Source organism: Eublepharis macularius, chromosome 2 (assembly GCF_028583425.1).
Source record: "Eublepharis macularius isolate TG4126 chromosome 2, MPM_Emac_v1.0, whole genome shotgun sequence".
In the NCBI taxonomy this organism is placed as follows: domain Eukaryota; kingdom Metazoa; phylum Chordata; class Lepidosauria; order Squamata; family Eublepharidae; genus Eublepharis; species Eublepharis macularius.
Genome location: NC_072791.1, coordinates 204,297,420 through 204,315,087, shown reverse-complemented (window position 1 = coordinate 204,315,087; position 17,668 = coordinate 204,297,420). Strand labels below are relative to the sequence as shown.

Here is a 17,668-nt window from a genome sequence, read left to right as displayed (position 1 = left end):
TCCTTAATTTGGCTTGCCACCTATCCAAGGAAATCTCATTAGCACTAGGAAAAAATATTGTAAACATCCAGGTCAAAGAGCCATGAAATGCAGGAAGTTCAGTGTGTAAAAGGTAATTCTGTACAATTCAAATATAATCAATGGAAAGCACAGAGACCATTTAGAATAGCAATAATTGGCCAGCTCTCTAGTTTTTCTCAGCTAAGTTAGTTTCACGAAACATGAATTCGTCACGAAATTTGATTCATATTTTGATTCATGCCCATGTCTGCTCTAAATGAATTGAAACACTGGGCAAATCCACACTTACCAGCACAGCGATAAACAGGTGGAGTGAGAGCGTCTTTCTGGTGCGTTGTATGATGTCATCACGCCATGAGAGTGGCATCATGGCACGATGGCATCATAAAATGCACCAGAAAGACGCTATCACTCCGCCTGTTTAGCGCTGTGCCGGTAAGTGTGGATTCAGCCATAAGCTTTCATGGGATAGAGTGCACTTTGTTAAATGCATGTTGGGCTCAAGCCCACTACTGGTTATGCTTAAATATATCCATTAGCCTTTCAGGTGCCATTTTTTAAAAATAGGAATTACAGTACAGTGTCCGCACAGAAGTTTTGAAACCTGTAAATCACACCCAACTCCCCTCTTATCTATACTTCATTCCCTCTCTTCATTGTGTATGTTTTTCTGCTACACAGTCCTCATTTTGTTCTTCCAAAGCTAAAAGCGCTCTTACCTGGATTTGAGTAAGGCTTTGTCTGTTCAACAGAATCCCTCATGGCTAATTTGCCATTGTAATATTAAACCCCAGGATATGGTACCAACTGTCACTGGGTGCTTTGTCTGTTTGAACACATGATGCTGCCTGATACTGTCTGACCCTTGGTTTGTCACGGCCAATATTATCTACTTTGATTGGCAACAGCTCTTTTTCCAGGGTCTCAGGCAGAGGTCTTTCAAATCACCTTCCATCTGATCCTTTCAACTGGAGATGCTGGAGACTGAATCCAGGACCTTGTGCATGCAGATCCATAGGTGCTCTACCTCCTTTAAGCTTACTGATTCTGTCAGAACAAGAGGGCTAATGCTGTCCCTTATTCAGAGAGGAACAAACCAAAGAAACATAGAAAGATCGGGATTCTGTTTACACTTTGCTTTTTACTGCCCTGGCACTCTCCCTCGATGTGCAGAATGTCATTCTCAAGGACTTCCTGTTTGTGACACCTCAACCTCCTGTCTTCATCACACTCTCCATCTTTCCTCTCTGTCTTGCAGCATGGATGCAGGATGTCCTATCCTGGCATCCTTAGACTAGATAGCTAGACAGAGATCTATCGTCCATCTTTCCTATCACGTATGGAGTTCCAGCAGTAAAGAGCTCTTATTTCTTTTCTAAAGCTTAATCACAGCTCTGTGTGTTTCTCTCTCTCATGCACGCTCACAACTCAAGCTCCTACACCCCACGTTTCTCTGCTTACTATACACTCTGCTAACAGATTCTGCTGGACCTAGTTCTTCTGTTTGTTCTAGCAACTGTTAGTACTAATTGTTGCAGTTGTGTGGCTTATTGAAACCTGGTACCACAAAACATCTCTCTTATTAAACTAATTGATCCCATTCTTCTGTAATTGTCTTAGAAGGATGTATTTTGGTTGTAATATTTAGCAGTCTCGTTTATGTTTAGTATTTTAGTGAACCCTTCACACACAAGGAAGGCTAAAGAAGTAAAATATAGAGCAAGAGTCCAGTAGCACCTATAAGACTAACAAAATTTGTAGTAGAGTATGAGCTTTTATTAATCCCAGCTCACTTCTTCAGAGCTTATAGATGCGACTAGATTCTTGCACTTTTCTACTGCTACAGACATGGCTATCCATCTTGAAGTAAAATATAAATATGTAATTTATGGCCTACATTAGTTCATAGGGTCTAAACTTCTTTGCAGTCCTATTCTGTGCTTATTTCTTTATATATTTGCAAGAATTATTCTATTTGCATGAATTCAGTTCTAGTGTTCCTTTCTTCAAAAATAGCTTCAGTGTGCATTTCAATGTCTTTATCCTATTGTGTATGCTTACACAGAGTTTTTCCTGGTTTTGATTTTATGTTTCTGAAGCCTCATTAATGTGGTACCTTTCATAGTGTGCCTGCTGCTTCAAAATCATTCCCTTATGGAAAGGTACCACATTATTTGGAGCGTGACATCAAGTGTGGTATACTCAGAATCTTTGCCATTAGACTCACGTTATTTTTTGAAATCCACTTCCTTATTGCCTGATAGCTTTGTTCTACTCAAAATCTTTGCTGATAGATTCAAATATTGTTATCATTCAAATGTTAATTGTAGTTTGTAATTGGCCTACTGATTGACTGAATAGTTCTTTTTTTTTTTTGAGTTTTGAAATTTCTTTATAAATACGTATCTATTTTGTATAAAATCATCTACACACACACACACAAAGGACTGAGAACGGACAAAAAATACCAGCAGGAAAGAATTTACAACTTTACATAGTCAGGCCTTGGCTGCCTCCACTCCCTAGAAATGAGCTGTGACATGATCAGTCTCCAGCAAATCTTCCAAGATAATGTTGCGGTGAGCTGGCCGAGAAGATCAGCACTACACTTGACATTGACCGAATAGTTCTCTTGTACTTGTAATCTGCCTTAAGTCCTAGTGAGAAAGGCGGACTATGAAAATAAATAAACAAATTGAAAAATAGTGATAACAGTGGCAGATTAGAACTAGGGAGACCTAAAATCAAATCCGTAGTCAGTCAAGGTTCATTGAATGCCCTTGGCCCCATCACTCTCTTTCAGCCTAATCTATCTCACAGGGTTGTGGCGAGGATAAAAAAGTGGAATGGAGAACCATATATGTTTTCTTCTGCTCTTTGGAGGAAGGCAAAGAGCCAGTTTGGTGTAGTGGTTAAGAGCACGGGACTCTAAGCTGGAGAGCCAGGTTTGATTCCCCACTCCTCCGCTTGAAGCCATCTGGGTGACCTTGGGCTAGTCATGGCTCTCTGGAGCTCTCTCAGCCCCACCCACCTCACAGGGTGTTTTGATGTGGGGATAATAATGACATACTTTGTAAATCGCTCTGAGTGGGCATTAAGTTGTCCTGAAGGGTGGTATATAAATCGAATGTTGTTGTTGTTATAAATATCCCTGCTGAGCTCCCTCCACTCTGTCATCCTAGACACCACCCCCAAATTTCCAGGAATTTCCCAAACTGGAGTTGGCAATTCTGTCTGGTTTGCCAGCTGTCTCCTTTCTCAGACGCAGCTGATCTGGCCATGCTGGTCCCTTGCAATCAGGTGACTATAAGGTGTTCTTCATTGGGCTGCCCTTTAAGCCACCTCAGTTTTTTTGTTGGGGGAAAAAGGGTTGCAAAATAGCTTAAAATCAGAGGTGCAATGGATCTTGAATCAATAGAGTCAAAATGTCTGTTTTTAAAAACATTTACTTCTAAAGGAAAAGCTACACAGGATTGCTACAAAACAATAAAACCTAGAAGCTTTACTGACCACGAAACAAAGAGATAATAGCAATGGGGATTCTTCCTCTGTCTTCTTGACCCTGGAAGAAAATCACCTGACCTATTGACCAATAACAGTTTACAAACCCATCTTAGTTTCCTGGGCTTCCAGGCTATTGGCTCTGTGCCAGATTCTCTTCCAGGTCAATATAAACAATAGCACAGTGTGCAAACACATTAACCCCACAATGACTGAATGTCATACCTTGCAACATATATTCCAACACTCAGCAATTGTAATTGGTTAAGAAAGCAGCAGCCCAAGTACTGTTAGGGGCTACTTGATGGGAACGTATCTTGCCCATCTTAAAACAGCTGCATAGTCTGCCAATTTGTTTTCAAGTCCAATTTAAGGCACTAGTTATGTCTGACTATGGTTTTCAGGCTGCTGCCTGTTGACTGCTCCTCCACTTAGGGTGGTCTCCCTGGTGTCAACCACAACGACTTTCTCATTGCAGTTTTTGTTTTATGAATGGGCTCCCTGAGAATGTGAGGATGATGCTGTTGTTAGAAGTTAGAAATCTCAAGGAGGCGGTCACAAGGCCATTGTATTTGCCAGGGCTTTTAATGGGGTACCTGCATTCATCTTTTGGAGGTGGATGGATAGCTGGGGCTTTATTCTATTGGTATTAAATTGTCATGCTTTTACTATGACTTGGAAGCCATCTTGAGACACAAGGAAAGAAAGGATATAAATATTTTAATACATCAATTGTAAATTGACTTGATGACAATAGGTTATTCAAAGAATAGCAAAGACTCTGGTTTTCAGGTCCCAGTGTTTATATAGGATTATTCAATAAAAGAGATGCGGATGGCTGCCACTGCTGCTAACAACAACAACAACAACAACAACAACAACGTGTGAGCATACCACTCTTCTGGACAGTTTAGTGCCCACTCAGAGGAGTGAACAAAATTAGTGTTATTATTATAATCCCTACAATACAGCTAGGGAGCTGGGGCTGAGAGGAGTGGCTTACGCAAGACCACCTGCAGAGCTCATAGCAGTAGGGGGAGTCAAACCAGCGGAGTGCTGATTTGCAGCCCAACCACTTAACCATTATGCTACAGCAGCTCTCATGATTTGTAAAATAACTGATAGAACATAGAAAGGTGGGAAGGTTCTTTTACTTCCTAGGCCTCCTGCATTGGCTGTGTGACCATTAGAGATGGGCACGAACCGCATTACGAACTTCAATAACCCACGAAATTGGCGATCGCGATCAGGTGGTTCGTGATTGTCCACAGCCAACGACCAGCGGTCGGGAGAGGCCTGGTTCAGTGCACTCGGCCGTGGTTCGGGAAGGCAGACAGTCAGGCGCCAGCAATCAATTCCCCTGGCAACGGAGCCGGGGGAATGCCTGAACTCTGTCTGTGCTCCTTCTGTCACCCTGGAAACCCGAATGGAAGCTCAGCTTACCTTGATCGGCAGGTCTTCCTTCCAACTATGGAGCTGCAAAGCGGTTACAAGTTGGGAGAAGACACCCAGGGGAGGGAGGGGGAATGGGGTGTTCTGTAGCCATGGGCACTCCAATCTCATCCCTGCAAACCCTGATAGGCAGCTCTGATGGCCAAACACAGACCTCCTGCATTGCTCAATGGGACCTGTGCTTATAAATAGCCGTGGGCTCCCAGGCTGGGTTTCACTTTCAGCGAGCAGTGGAATAGGACAGAGCTCTTGCTTGCCACTTGCTAGCCTTTGGGGAGAGAGACTGAGAGTATAATTGAGCTTGGATTTTTGTGGGAGTTTCCTGGGGGGCTTGGATTGGAGAGGGTATAACTCCAAGATCCCTTTTGTAATCTTGTCCAAACTTGGGTGATGGCTGTAGGAGAGCTTGAAAAACACTCCCCAGGAATATGGGCTCTCTAAGTGCCACGGGGGCTGTTCTGCGCCCCACGAACCGCAAACCAGTTCTGTAACAGAAAATGTTCATTGTGGTTCGCGACCTCAGGATCATCGTAGGCACCGAACCACGAACCTCTGGTTCATTAAATTTTTTTGGTTTGTGCCCATGTCTAGTGACCACCACCAATGGAACTGTGGGATCAAATTCTATCCCAGCACTGAAGAATAATATTTTTACCTGATGTATAACTTCATTTTGTTGTTCATCCAGGTAATGCCATTATGATGTTGAAAAGCAGAATTCGTTTTTGGCAGTGCGCATTTTATGTGATCTGTAGTTTGTCTGCTGAGTACCATTGTCCATCTGTGCTGGGAAGTTGGATGATAAAACTAAAAAGGAGCTGCAGGCCATCCGTGGGCAGATTGGAGAGAAATATGCAGCTAGCGCATTCGTTTATGTTCTAGCATCACATTTATGCTCGCTCCACCCTATGCAATAGCTGTTTTATATACTCTTGCCCACTCACTTAGTGTGCCTGTTTGTAAAGTTTGCAAAATAGTATTTCAAGGCTATTAAAAACTTCACAGAGAAGTCACTGGCTATTTTAAGGGGTGGGTTGAAAAAAAGAGTCAGTAAAGCAAAAGGTTTGGAGACAGCACAAGAAACATTTTTACATCAGTGGCAATATTTACGATTTAATCGTGTGTCATGTCTGTCTACATACATGCCATGATTGTGTAGTCATGTTACTGTATTAATGTGTATTAATTAATATGCGCTCTCCCCCCCCCCCTGTGCCTTCCTGCATAACTGTAGTGCAGATGTTGCTAAACACCCAAACATGGGCCTCTCCCTTATCTTAGAGAAATATGCGAGTCTCGGCTAGAAGTAACCTTGAAATGTCTAAATGCCAACCTCAGCTACTAACCCCAAATGCTGGGAATAAGTTGTTGTCTATCTGATTCATAGTCATATAACACCCGGCCAAGCTACAAGTAACAAATGACACAGGTTGGACACTTGTCAGCTTCCCTCAAGTTTTGATGGGAAATGTAGGCATCCTGGTCTTGCAGTTTGGCTCTCCGACTGCTGTCCAATGGACTTTTCAACTGTCACTTGTCCAACATTCCGCCAAGCTGCCTACATTTCCCATCAAAACTTGAGGGATGCTGACAAGTGTACAACCTGTGTCATTCGTCACTTCTAGCTTGGCCCTGATTCTCACAGAATCTGTGTAAGATGCGCGCCCGAACTCTAACTGTTGTTTGAAGCGCGGGAAAATGAAGCATAACAGAGATTGCCTGATTTGAATTACCACTTCTGTCAAACTCCGTGATGGAGTGCAGACCTGAACTGTATGGATTCTAATAAAGCTACTTCTTATGGAACCAACGTATGTTTACTACAGATGGGCTTGAGGGATCTACCTGCCAGGGACTGACAGCATGTTCTTCATATTTTAGTATCAAGTCCTGGCCTTGATCCAAGAGATGTCATAATTATTTTGGTCACATGGCTTTGGTGACTGTGATGTCACATGGCTTCTTGTTACATGCTTGTAGCTCAAAGGGTCCTATGCAGAGTGGGTCCTGACTCTGGATCAGTTGAAGATCACCATATTAGATCTTGTATGTTCAGGTGTGCCGTCAAGTCGCAGATAACTTATGGCAACCCTATAGGGTTTTCGAGACAAGAGACATTCAGAAGTGGTTTGCCATTGCTTGCCTTTGTGTAGCAACCCTGGCCTTTCCTGGTGGTCTCCCTGTTGCCAAGTAGGCCCCCTCTCCTGCTTTAAAGCCTGCCATGGACTGTGTTAAAGTTTCCTGCATTGCTGTTTTACTGCTACACCAAGATTGCCCTGCACGTGTGTGCTCTGATACACGTGTCAGTTTCCTGCCTGCTTGTTAATTGCCTTGCTGCTGCAATAGACTCTGTTAGTTCCCTGACTCCGTGTTTGGATAACTGCACAAAAGGACCCTCTTCCTGGGCAGCCCTGCCTAGACCTGTATCTGGACTTCCCAGTGTGTGTTTGGACTTTGTTACAAGTATGCCCCGTGCCTGCATTGCCATCTGCCATGGACCGTGCCTGTTCCCTGCTTTGGACTGTGTTTTACGTGCTGTTCCCCCTGCCTCCATGGAAGCCTGCCTCATATGGGCCCAAGCCACTGCTAGCAGCCAGGCGCCTGCCAGGGAAACCTCCAGTGAGCCTGGCTAGGCGCTCCCTGGTCAGTTCCCGCCTGGAGCCTCCCACGGGCCGGTCCCCGAACTTGCCCTCGCTACTGGGCAACCTGCTAACCAGCCCCTGCCATGCCCAGCCGGCGACCATGTTCCTAGGCAGCCAGAAGACTAAGAGGAAAAGACTGCTTTGAGAAGCCATTTCGGCGAAGCGGGCACACCACGTCTGCAGCAAGAGCACCTCACCCCGCTCTGCATATCTTAGGAGCCGCCCCGGAGAAGGAACTAAGTGCCGACCATCCCAAGCACTTAGAGAATGCATCTCAAAGAAACCTCCGCATTCCAGAAGCTGATGACATCAGGACAAGCCCTGTCCGCTGGAACATCCATTCAGCCCACTCGGATGTCCCCCTCCCTCTTTTGTCCCCTCTTCTTGAGGTGTCACTTATCACAATCAGATTACCAAAGTGGCCCATCCAAGCCATTCAGTAACCCATTAGAACCTTTGTTTTAATCTGTGAGAACCACCAAGTACAGCACCAGCCCCAGGATACGTTTTGGGGTATTTAAGCCGGTCTCTCAGACCGCATGGTGCGCGTGCCACCCCTATCCAGACTCCCTTGCTGTCCCTCTGTGGCTCCACTGCTGGCATTGGACCACCTCACTGTTGTGTCTCTGCTTCGCTTCAGGATTGTGAGTATTTCCCTTATCATCGTTGGGAACCTGCTAATGCGACAGTCCCTATATTTCTTACTCTGTATTTCCTAGTTCTTGTGTGCTTTCTTGTATGTTTGTGCAAATTCAGGCTTACGCCACACTATTAGTAAATACACGTGATTGAACCTATTTGTAGTCTGCCTCTTTGTCACTAGAGTGTCTGGAATCGGGACCTCTGTAAACGTTGGTTAGATCCGCGCTATTTTTAGTTCCAGACTGCTAAGCTAATTTCCCCATTATAAAAAGCAGTTCTGGTAACATCCCATCGAAATACTGAACAGGGTTGACCATACTTAGCTTCCAAGATCTGATGAGATGGGAACAGGGGTCATTTTGTAGAAAAAGAGCTGGAGGTACTCATTAGCATAACTCATTAGCACATGTCATGCCCCTTGACATCACCAGAAGTGTGTCATTAGCATAAATGATTTGCATATGCCATACCCCTGACATCACCTATCCTGGCAGTTTTGGACTCAATCTTGGCCATTCAGGGCCGGAATTGGGCCCAAAATGGCAAAAAGGGGTTGAAAATGGCTGAAAAGGGGCCCAAAATGGTCAGGATCGGGCCGCTGCTGAGTAGGAGAGTGATCCACCACCCGTCAGAGGACTGATCCGGGTTGTTTTGTCCCCAATCCAGGCTGAAACGGGCCCAAAGTGGCCGAGAGTCAGGTAGGTGGGGCCACCTGACATGTGACCTCTTTGGGGAACTGCCGGAACTGCGTTCCTGCACTTCCCCCCTTGAAATGAGCCCTGAATGGGACTTTTTGGACTTTTCACAGGTGAAAAGAGACATGCTTGTAATACCCCTATTCTCATATCAAAGATCATTTTGTACTTTTCACTATCATTGGCTTCTCATCAATATATGTAAGCTGTGTGTGTTTAGCAATAACCTGCCCTCAATTGAACCAAGACACCTGACAATGAAACTGACGGAGCTGGGAACAGCTATACTTACAGCAAACAGAAGTGTGTTATACCAAGTCATATTGTTATGACTGTTGGCTGACTATTCCTTTATTAAGCTAATGGCCCAGAATGGTTTTAACAATGAGAGATAATGCTTTGGAGATTGTTTTCTGATAGGTGGGAAATCTCTGTGCCAGAATGATTCACCCATCAGAAAGTGACACACTCGCCAGCAGAGGGGAATGGGTGTGTGTGTGTGTGTGTAAAGATAATGGAGTTTGGAATAGACAGAGGCTGAAGCTATTCATGTAACTTCCAGTGTTTTTCAGTGCCTCTCCCACATACGTACATGTGAGGAAAAACAAAAAGCAATTCTAAAAATGTTTCAAGTGGAGTTTTCAATGGAAGAAGTCTGATTTACAACTGAATTCTAATCTTCCTGAGCGTTACAGTTCCCACCACTTGTGGAAAAGAACCAGAGGTGCAGCTTGTCTCTCTCTGCCTCTGGGGAGTCTGACGTAGTGTCTTGCAGGAGTCTTTCTTTGCCTATATCTTTGAAAAGAAAGCAAATGTTGCAACGCACCATAAATTTCCATTGCTGCCCTGTTTCTTTTTGCAGCTCAAGGGAACGGGCAGCCTGTAACAATATAAAAAACAGACTGACTAGGGACCAGCTTCTAAAAATTCTGAAGAATTTGGAGTCAGTGACACTGAGTCCAACATTACTGGTTCGACGCACTTAATCACTATCGTTGTCATTATTATTGAGAATATACGGTACCTCAAATTAAGTTAGTTTTACATATGTTTTGAGACATCCAAGAAACTTCATCTGGGAGGGGCTATGATGTGTGTGCTCACACATATCACTGAAGTATTAGCCTAAGATATTATACCATGATATATTTAAGCAGTAAGCGATCTTATATGGACATGTGACTTACTCTCGTGCATACAAAAGACCAGGAAAGCAAAGTATGAGATTACTGTAATGTGCGAAGTGCAGTGTAAGTGTTCTTCATATAAGCTATGTACAGTAACTGCCTGGTTGATATATTTGTGCTGTGGAAGACGCAACACTTTTCACACAAAACAATACACTTGTATTGTTTTAAATCATAGTTACTTCCATGAAAGAAATTTGTTACAAAATGGTCCTGAGTTTTCCACGGGAAAGATGTTTGATCAGGCCTTTAAAAATTAACACGCTTGATCATTAATTATTATAAATACAGTATTCCCAATCAATAATTTCTGTCATGTAAACTGAGAATCTCCCCCCCCCCCCCAAAATCGGGCACTAGGATGTTGCATTATAAAAAATCACTATCTTGTTGAAAACAAGGACAACTGAATACCATTTTTAAAGCTTTTTTAAATCTCCCATGGGTTTAGTCCTAGGCTCAAATCTCCTAGGATTAATCATGTAATTTTAATCAAATATTACATTTTACATAAATATGACTAATGTTAATTATTTAACGCAAAAGTTACAATGCCCATATTTTAATGCTAAATAAAAAGGCTATCCAGCTTAGAAGCCAATGGTTTGAATCGTATGTAATTCTGTTCAAAAGCCAGGATAGTGAATTGGAGCCTGGCCACTTTAATATGAGTTTGGTGGTCTCAATTCAATCTTCATTGGTCTGAAGCACTCATCACACACCAATTTGGCCTTGGAACTCCTGAAAGTGATTGATTGCCGTTGCTAAAAAGAGGCCCATCACTGAAAACAATCAAATGAAATTGTTTGTCACAGGGAAAATCGTCTTGAAGAATATGGCTGTTTCCCAAAGGGCCAGGAGTTGATCTCTAATACATTTCTTCTTTGTTTTGTGTCTTTTCAGAGATAAGAAATCAGAAATGGGTAGTCATGTATGTAATTAAGATTCTATTTTGTATTGTTCACTGGGTGGCAGTCAAATCAAATTTTGTCAGTTGATGGGGGAGGGGAATACCCATATATGGGCACTTCCACAATCTTGAGGTGACTTCTGCTTCTTTTTCCAAAACACCTAATAGCATCTTTCAGTGTTGAATCCAGCCCTAATTTGGTTTTCTTTACCTAATTTGGTTTTCTTTACCTTATTGGCCCCAGCCTCCCTACCACCTGGATAAAGGAAGCTGGATAAAGCTGGCTAATAGATTTTTTTCCCCAGAAAAACTTGACAGACACATTTGCTGCTCTGTTCTTTTGCATGGCCATTCCTGAGTGAGATCCTTTTTCTCCTCCTTGAGTCTTCCCCTGTATGTTGAATTTCTGTAACTAGTCTCTTTTTCTTTTAATGGCTGGGGGGACAAGTTTCTGTATGAAGAGAGAGAGCAAAGTGCTTTTCAAAAAAGACCGAATTAATACACTAGAGTTGCTAGCCTCCAGGTGGTACATGGACATCTCCAGGAATTGTAACTGATTTCCAGACTAGAAAGTTCAGCTCCTCTGGAGAAAATGGCTGCTTTAGAGGGTAGACTCTGGCTGATTCCGAACACATTGCATAATGCACTTTCAATGCACTTTATCAATCATTTGAGGTGGATTTTGTGTTCTGCGCACAAAAAAATCCATTCCAAATGATCTATAAAGAGGATTGGAAGTGCATTATCCAACGTGTGCGGAATTACTCTCTGTGGCATTATACCCTGCTGAGGTCCTCTCCAAACTCTGCCCTCCCCACCCTAAATCACCAGGAATTTCCCAACCTGGTATTGGCAACACAGCTTACAAACAAAATGAAACAAGTTTTAAAACGATCAAAGAAAGCAGAATAGGACGGAAAGGGATTCAGTTACAGAAAGCGTAAGTATCAATCCTAGTATTGTTGGTTTTCCTTTCTATCTACCATGGTTTCCCCTAGAGGGGGAATTGTAATTTAGGAAGAAGGTAGGCCCCCACAGGTTATATGAGGCCACCATAATCAATCTACATAATCCAGACTGATACAGTGTGCCAAAAGAAGAACTAGAAATGTAAGTAATGCCAATAACTCTTTAATCTATTTAAGTGTCTCTGTGTATAAGTGTACAATCTTTTGATTAAAAACTTAAACCCCAGAGATTTGGTTTTCTATATATAGTGTTCTATATATAGTGTTAACCTAACACTAGTAAAAGGTCAAGATGGGTAGCCAAGTTAGTCTGTCTGTAGCAGTGGAAAAGAGCAAAAGTCCAGTAGCACCTATAACACTAATGAAATTAGTGGTGGGGTATAATGGTATCTGAAAGAATGAGCTGTGGCTCACGAAAGCTCATACCCTGTTACTAATTGTGTTAGTCTTATAGGTGCTACAGGGCTCTAGCTCTTTTTAACTACTAGTAAAAGGGTTATATAGGACCCCGTCCCCAAGATGATAATAAGTAGGCTAGGCCCGTCCTTAAACAATGCAATCCCCTGCATAGTTACTCCATTCTAAATTAATTGATCTCAGTGGGCTTAGGGCCAAACTACAAGTGACGAATGACACAGGTTGGACACTTGTCAGCTTCCCTCAAGTTTTGATGGGAAATGTAGGCAGCTTGGCAGAATGTTGGACAAGTGACAGTTGAAAAGTCCATTGGACAGCAGTCGGAGAGCCAAGCTGCAAGACTAGGATGCCTACATTTCCCATCAAAACTTGAGGGAAGCTGACAAGTGTCCAACCTGTGTCATTTGTTACTTGTACCTTGGCCCTTAGAATAGAGCAACTCTGCATAGGGTTACACCGTAAAATAACTTGGTAAACCATACCTACCTGGACCTGCTCTGAATTCCTGCTATTCCCTCACCTGATCCCTCTTTACACTTACTGTGGGTGTAATTATGTTTTTCCTCCTGTTTGAAAACAATTCCACTCTAAACCCGATCTTGCCAAAGTTTACATCCCTGCCTTGATTTTACAATCCCTGCTCAATTCCCCAGCTAGAGCCTGGCTTGGCTGCATCCACACATCACTGGAGATTGTACTGTAGCAGTCACTGTCTTGCGCACAAAGGATTGGCTTGCCCACAAAGGAGGAGATCTCTATTGTAATGCACCAATAACACAGTGTCCAATGATGTCACGTATATTATAGAATGTTGGCTGAACCACTGGTTAGAGACTCAGGGCCAGGCTACAAGTGATGAATGACACAAGTTGGACACTTGTCAGCTTCCCTCAAGTTTTGATGGGAAATGTAGGCATCCTGGTCTTGCAGCTTGGCTCTCCGATTGCTGTCCAATGGACTTTTCAACTGTCACTTGTCCAACATTCCGCCAAGCTTGTAGTTTGGTCCTCAATCTATAGTGTCAGTGCTGCTTCTCATTTATAATTTTTGAAAGGTGCATTTTGAGGAGTAACACTTCAAAGAGGTATAATTCTCATTTTGTCATTAAGTTATCACATCTCTTTAAACATGAATGTTCTTCCTGAGAGGGCACAGGTGTCTTTTGAGTCTTTCAGACTTAGGCAAGAAATGGTTTTGCCGATGCACTCACATACCTCAGGTTTCTTTTCCCATAATTTTGAAATAGTTTGGTCATATGGAAATTACATCATATCTGCCGGATGGCGACGTTTCATCTGCCCCAATAATCAGTGTTTGTCAATTCCCTGTCAATGGATGTAATGCTGAACTACTTGAGCAAATTGTGCTTTGGCAGCAAACTTAAGAGGCAAAATTTGGTACATTTTTGAACTCTACCTTTTTCATCTGTTTTAAGAAGCCCGGCGTCTGTGCAGTGGTGTTAGACTGCCTATTATCACATCATGACACCAACCATCATCATACAGTGATTTTTAAAAACGAAAGGCAGTTTGAACAGAGATGATGTGCAAATGTATGTAAATACCATTGACATAATATGCAAATTACATGCTCTATAGTTTGGACTTCAGGAGCTGTGTCAACCCTGCCCAACAATATGAAGAGCTTTGAATCGCTGCTTGTGTAGCATGTCGTCCTTTATTAAATGACTTATTTGTTCTAAATGCCGCCACTGCCCCCTGCTGGAAAGAATAATCAAGCTTCTTTGAATTCTGGTACTTGGTGTGCTCTCCCCCCTCCCCCCCCACAAAGCCAACTCATGAAGTACATTGTTTATAGTATTATTAACATTCCAGCAATGCAGCTTTTGTGATGAAGCCCAGGTATATAGCATTGTTACTGGATAGCTCATGAATGCAGGACAATGAAGTATGACATGTATCTGTTGTTCAGCTAAAGAAATGAAATACGTCTCAGGACTCAAATGCTGGAAAAGCGATTAGGAAAATGTGGTATTCATTTAAGCAAGCAGCTGAAACATACAACCAGGTGGAAATCTTTTCTCCCTTGTATAGAGATTTTCTTTTCCTGTCAGCTGCTTTAGGAAAAACACAGAAACACTCTGCAAAATTTTGCATGCATCTGACGAAGAGAGCTGTGGCTCTCGAAAGCTTAACATTGGTTAGTCTTAAAGGTGCACAAAACAACAAAAGGCACCCAGGGGAAAGAAATTTGCCCATGATTACTGATAGAACTATTGAAGGAGTCAGACCAGACCAGATTCTCGGTTGTGTATATACAATATTGATATGTTATTGGGTTGCCCCTGAGAAAGCCTTCGTGGCGAAACATTTCTTTGCTAGCTGAGTGTCGGGCAGAGTAATTTACCAGCCACTCCCAGGAGTTCTTGGGTTTTCCAGACCGCTGTCTGGAATCTTCCTTGTTCCTGGTGGATTCTCCAGCTGGTCATCATTTACAGCTTCTATTTGGACTTTCCTACTACGGAGTTTTTTTCACCTTCACGTTAATTGAGCTGACTCTTTGAGCCTCTTGGAGGCTCCACCCATTCCGGTTTCTGGCATTTAGCACTATTATGTGCAAGACTGACTGATCTAAACTGATATATGATTGATATGTGGTTGTGTTTACTGCTTTTGATGGGGCTGACTTTTGTTATTGACTTTAGTAAACGGTTTACTGTTTGATTTTTCTTGCGGTATACTGTGTTGGTTGGGTGGGGAATTTGCTGTTTTTTAGTCTTAAAGGTGCTACTGGACTCTTTACTATTTTGCTGTTGTGAGTGGTCTCTGTATTTCCACAGATTAGATCTGAATTTCATGTGAATACATTTCTCCCAGAACGTTCTGCGCTTCATGGAACCTTGCCCCCTCAGGTTTATTTTTTTTGTTCATAACCTCATATATAAATGTTTGCACAATGAGGACCTGTTACTTAGATCGGATGGACTCAGGTCCATGAAAGCATACGCTTAAAGACACCACAAGATTCTTGTTTATTTCTGGGATGCCTCTGCTATTTTTTCTCACTCTGCCAGTTACCACATTATCATATCCCCCTTAAATATATGCATTCAAGGCTTGCAATATTAAAGATTATTTACAAAGATGCAATCTTAAGCATGTATAGTAAAAAGAAAGTCACAGCAGGTTTACCTTAAGAGATCATTTGCATATATTCAAGCCAATGAGATTGCTTTGTCTATGATTCATTACTATATCTGCTACCAATTTTAAAACATTTTTTTTCCATTTTTGTTTTTACAGAGCTCTTAGAGAAATCACTGCTCCTCTTAAACAAGAGCCATGACCTTACTGAATTCATAGAGGAATTCAAGTCCGATGGGCCAAACGTAAACCCAGAATTTATTCAGGGAGCTCGCAGTAGCTGCCTGAAAATTGAGAATCTCCTTGAAGTTCTACAAGACAGAAGAAGGCAACTGGATAAATTCTTGAAGCTGCAGCGCCAAGGACTGGAGCAAGTGTTACAAATCTGTCAGTGGCATCACCGGGAAAACCAGGTACAGTCTTTGAGAGGCAGGATGGTGTAGCGGTTAGAGTGTCAGGCCCAGGATCAAATCTCCACTCCGCCACAGAAGCTCTCGGGGTGACTTAGGGCCAGTCACACACTTAACAGCCTAATCTGCTTCACCGGGTTGATATGAAGGTAAAATGGAGGAGAGGAGAATGAGGTGAGCCACTTTGGGGGAAATGTTAGGGTATTAATGAAGTTAATAAATAAATGACCTTCTAATCCACCCTCTAGCTGCTATACTACACTGGCTCTTGTCCACACCACAGACCCCTTGCATCACCCTATCAAGCAATCCATACCAATCAGAGAGCACACGTTGCATTGGATCCAAGGTTGGACAGAGAGGGAGAAGCAACTGCAGCCCATTTGCCCTCCCACTGCAGTTTCCCACTTTGTCTCCCACCCTGTTCCTGAGGGTCACCTGATCCCCATGAGCAGAATGGGGGAGGGGCTCAGTGGGCAGCAGGAGAAGTTGGGGAAGGAGTCTTTACTCCATCTGGGCCATTTCCACGCTACTCACCTTCTTCCAGAACGCTGCGGAACGTGGCGAAAAAAAACGCAGAAGATAACGTCTTCTTGCGTGAGTTTTGCGTGATGTCACACAAAACTCGTGCGAGAAGACGCTATCTTCCGTGGTTTTTTTTGCCACGTTCCGCAGCGTTCCAGAAGAAGGTGAGTAGTGTGGAAACGGCCCAGCTTTACTAAGCACCTGGATCCTCCTGAGTGTAAACCCAGGGCCCTTAGGGTCTTGAATCTGTTTCCCCTGAATCACCTTTTTAGTCAAGGCACTATATGGTTTAATCTGTCCAAGGTGGGAAAGATAATTCTTATGTTTCTAATGACTTTTTTAATGCTTTTACTTTCTGAGCTGTCTCAAGCAGGCCTCTGGAGAGGTGGCATATACACTTTCTAAATAAATAATTTCAGACAAAGTGCAACTTAAGCATGCCCTGGGAGACGTGCTCTGTCACATACAAAAAGCCCTCCCAAAATCGCCTCCCAGGAAAATCCTCTTTTTTTTTTTTTTACAATGCCCTTCTTGTTTTTTCATTCTCTTCTGCGTTTGGCACAATATATCTTGAAACAATTAAGACAGAGGAATAAATCAAAAACTGCTAGAAAAAGCAAAGCTTTAAATCAATGTTCAATATTTTGTATTTACGTGCAATTCAATATATACTGCAGCCAAGACAAGTTGAAATTTTGTTTTTAAAAAATCTATATTTAAGCTCAGATATTTTCCCATGGAATGTTTTAGAAATCATTTGTCTTAATAAAACTTACAGAGTACATTCAGTTGCATAAAATCTAATCCTAACAGTAACTAGACTCAGAAAAAAAAATCAAACATCAGTCTTGCACCCGTATGCATTTTATTATGCTAAATAGATTATCTGACATTTCACATATTTATGCTGATGCGTTTAGAACTATCTTTAATGGAGCTACTAAACTTTATATTTGAATGTATATGGAAGTGCAGTGAACAGAATTAGCGTTTTTAAGAGTGCAATTTATGTCAAATAGAAAAGCTTAATATTCCTGCAATAACGTAAAGCACATCATATTTTTATGTGGAGAACCTGTTGAAATCACAAGTAAGGCAATATTGTGAAACATAGTGGCCACAATCCAGACAAGTTAAGCATTTTGAAGCCCCACTGACTTTAATGGCAAGTGCTTAAGAGTGTAATCCTAAAAA

General features: G+C 42.5%; 1 protein-coding gene across 1 annotated transcript in view; it reads left to right on the top strand.

Moving 5' to 3' along the window:
- The window catches only part of CCDC141 (coiled-coil domain containing 141), a 147,275-nt gene that overhangs the window by 45,081 nt on the left and 84,526 nt on the right, over positions 1-17,668 (top strand). Inside the window, exon 5 of the mRNA XM_054971148.1 lies at positions 15,699-15,952. Within this exon, the coding sequence (XP_054827123.1) occupies positions 15,699-15,952 (254 nt within the window). The remainder of the gene's footprint in view (positions 1-15,698; positions 15,953-17,668) is intronic.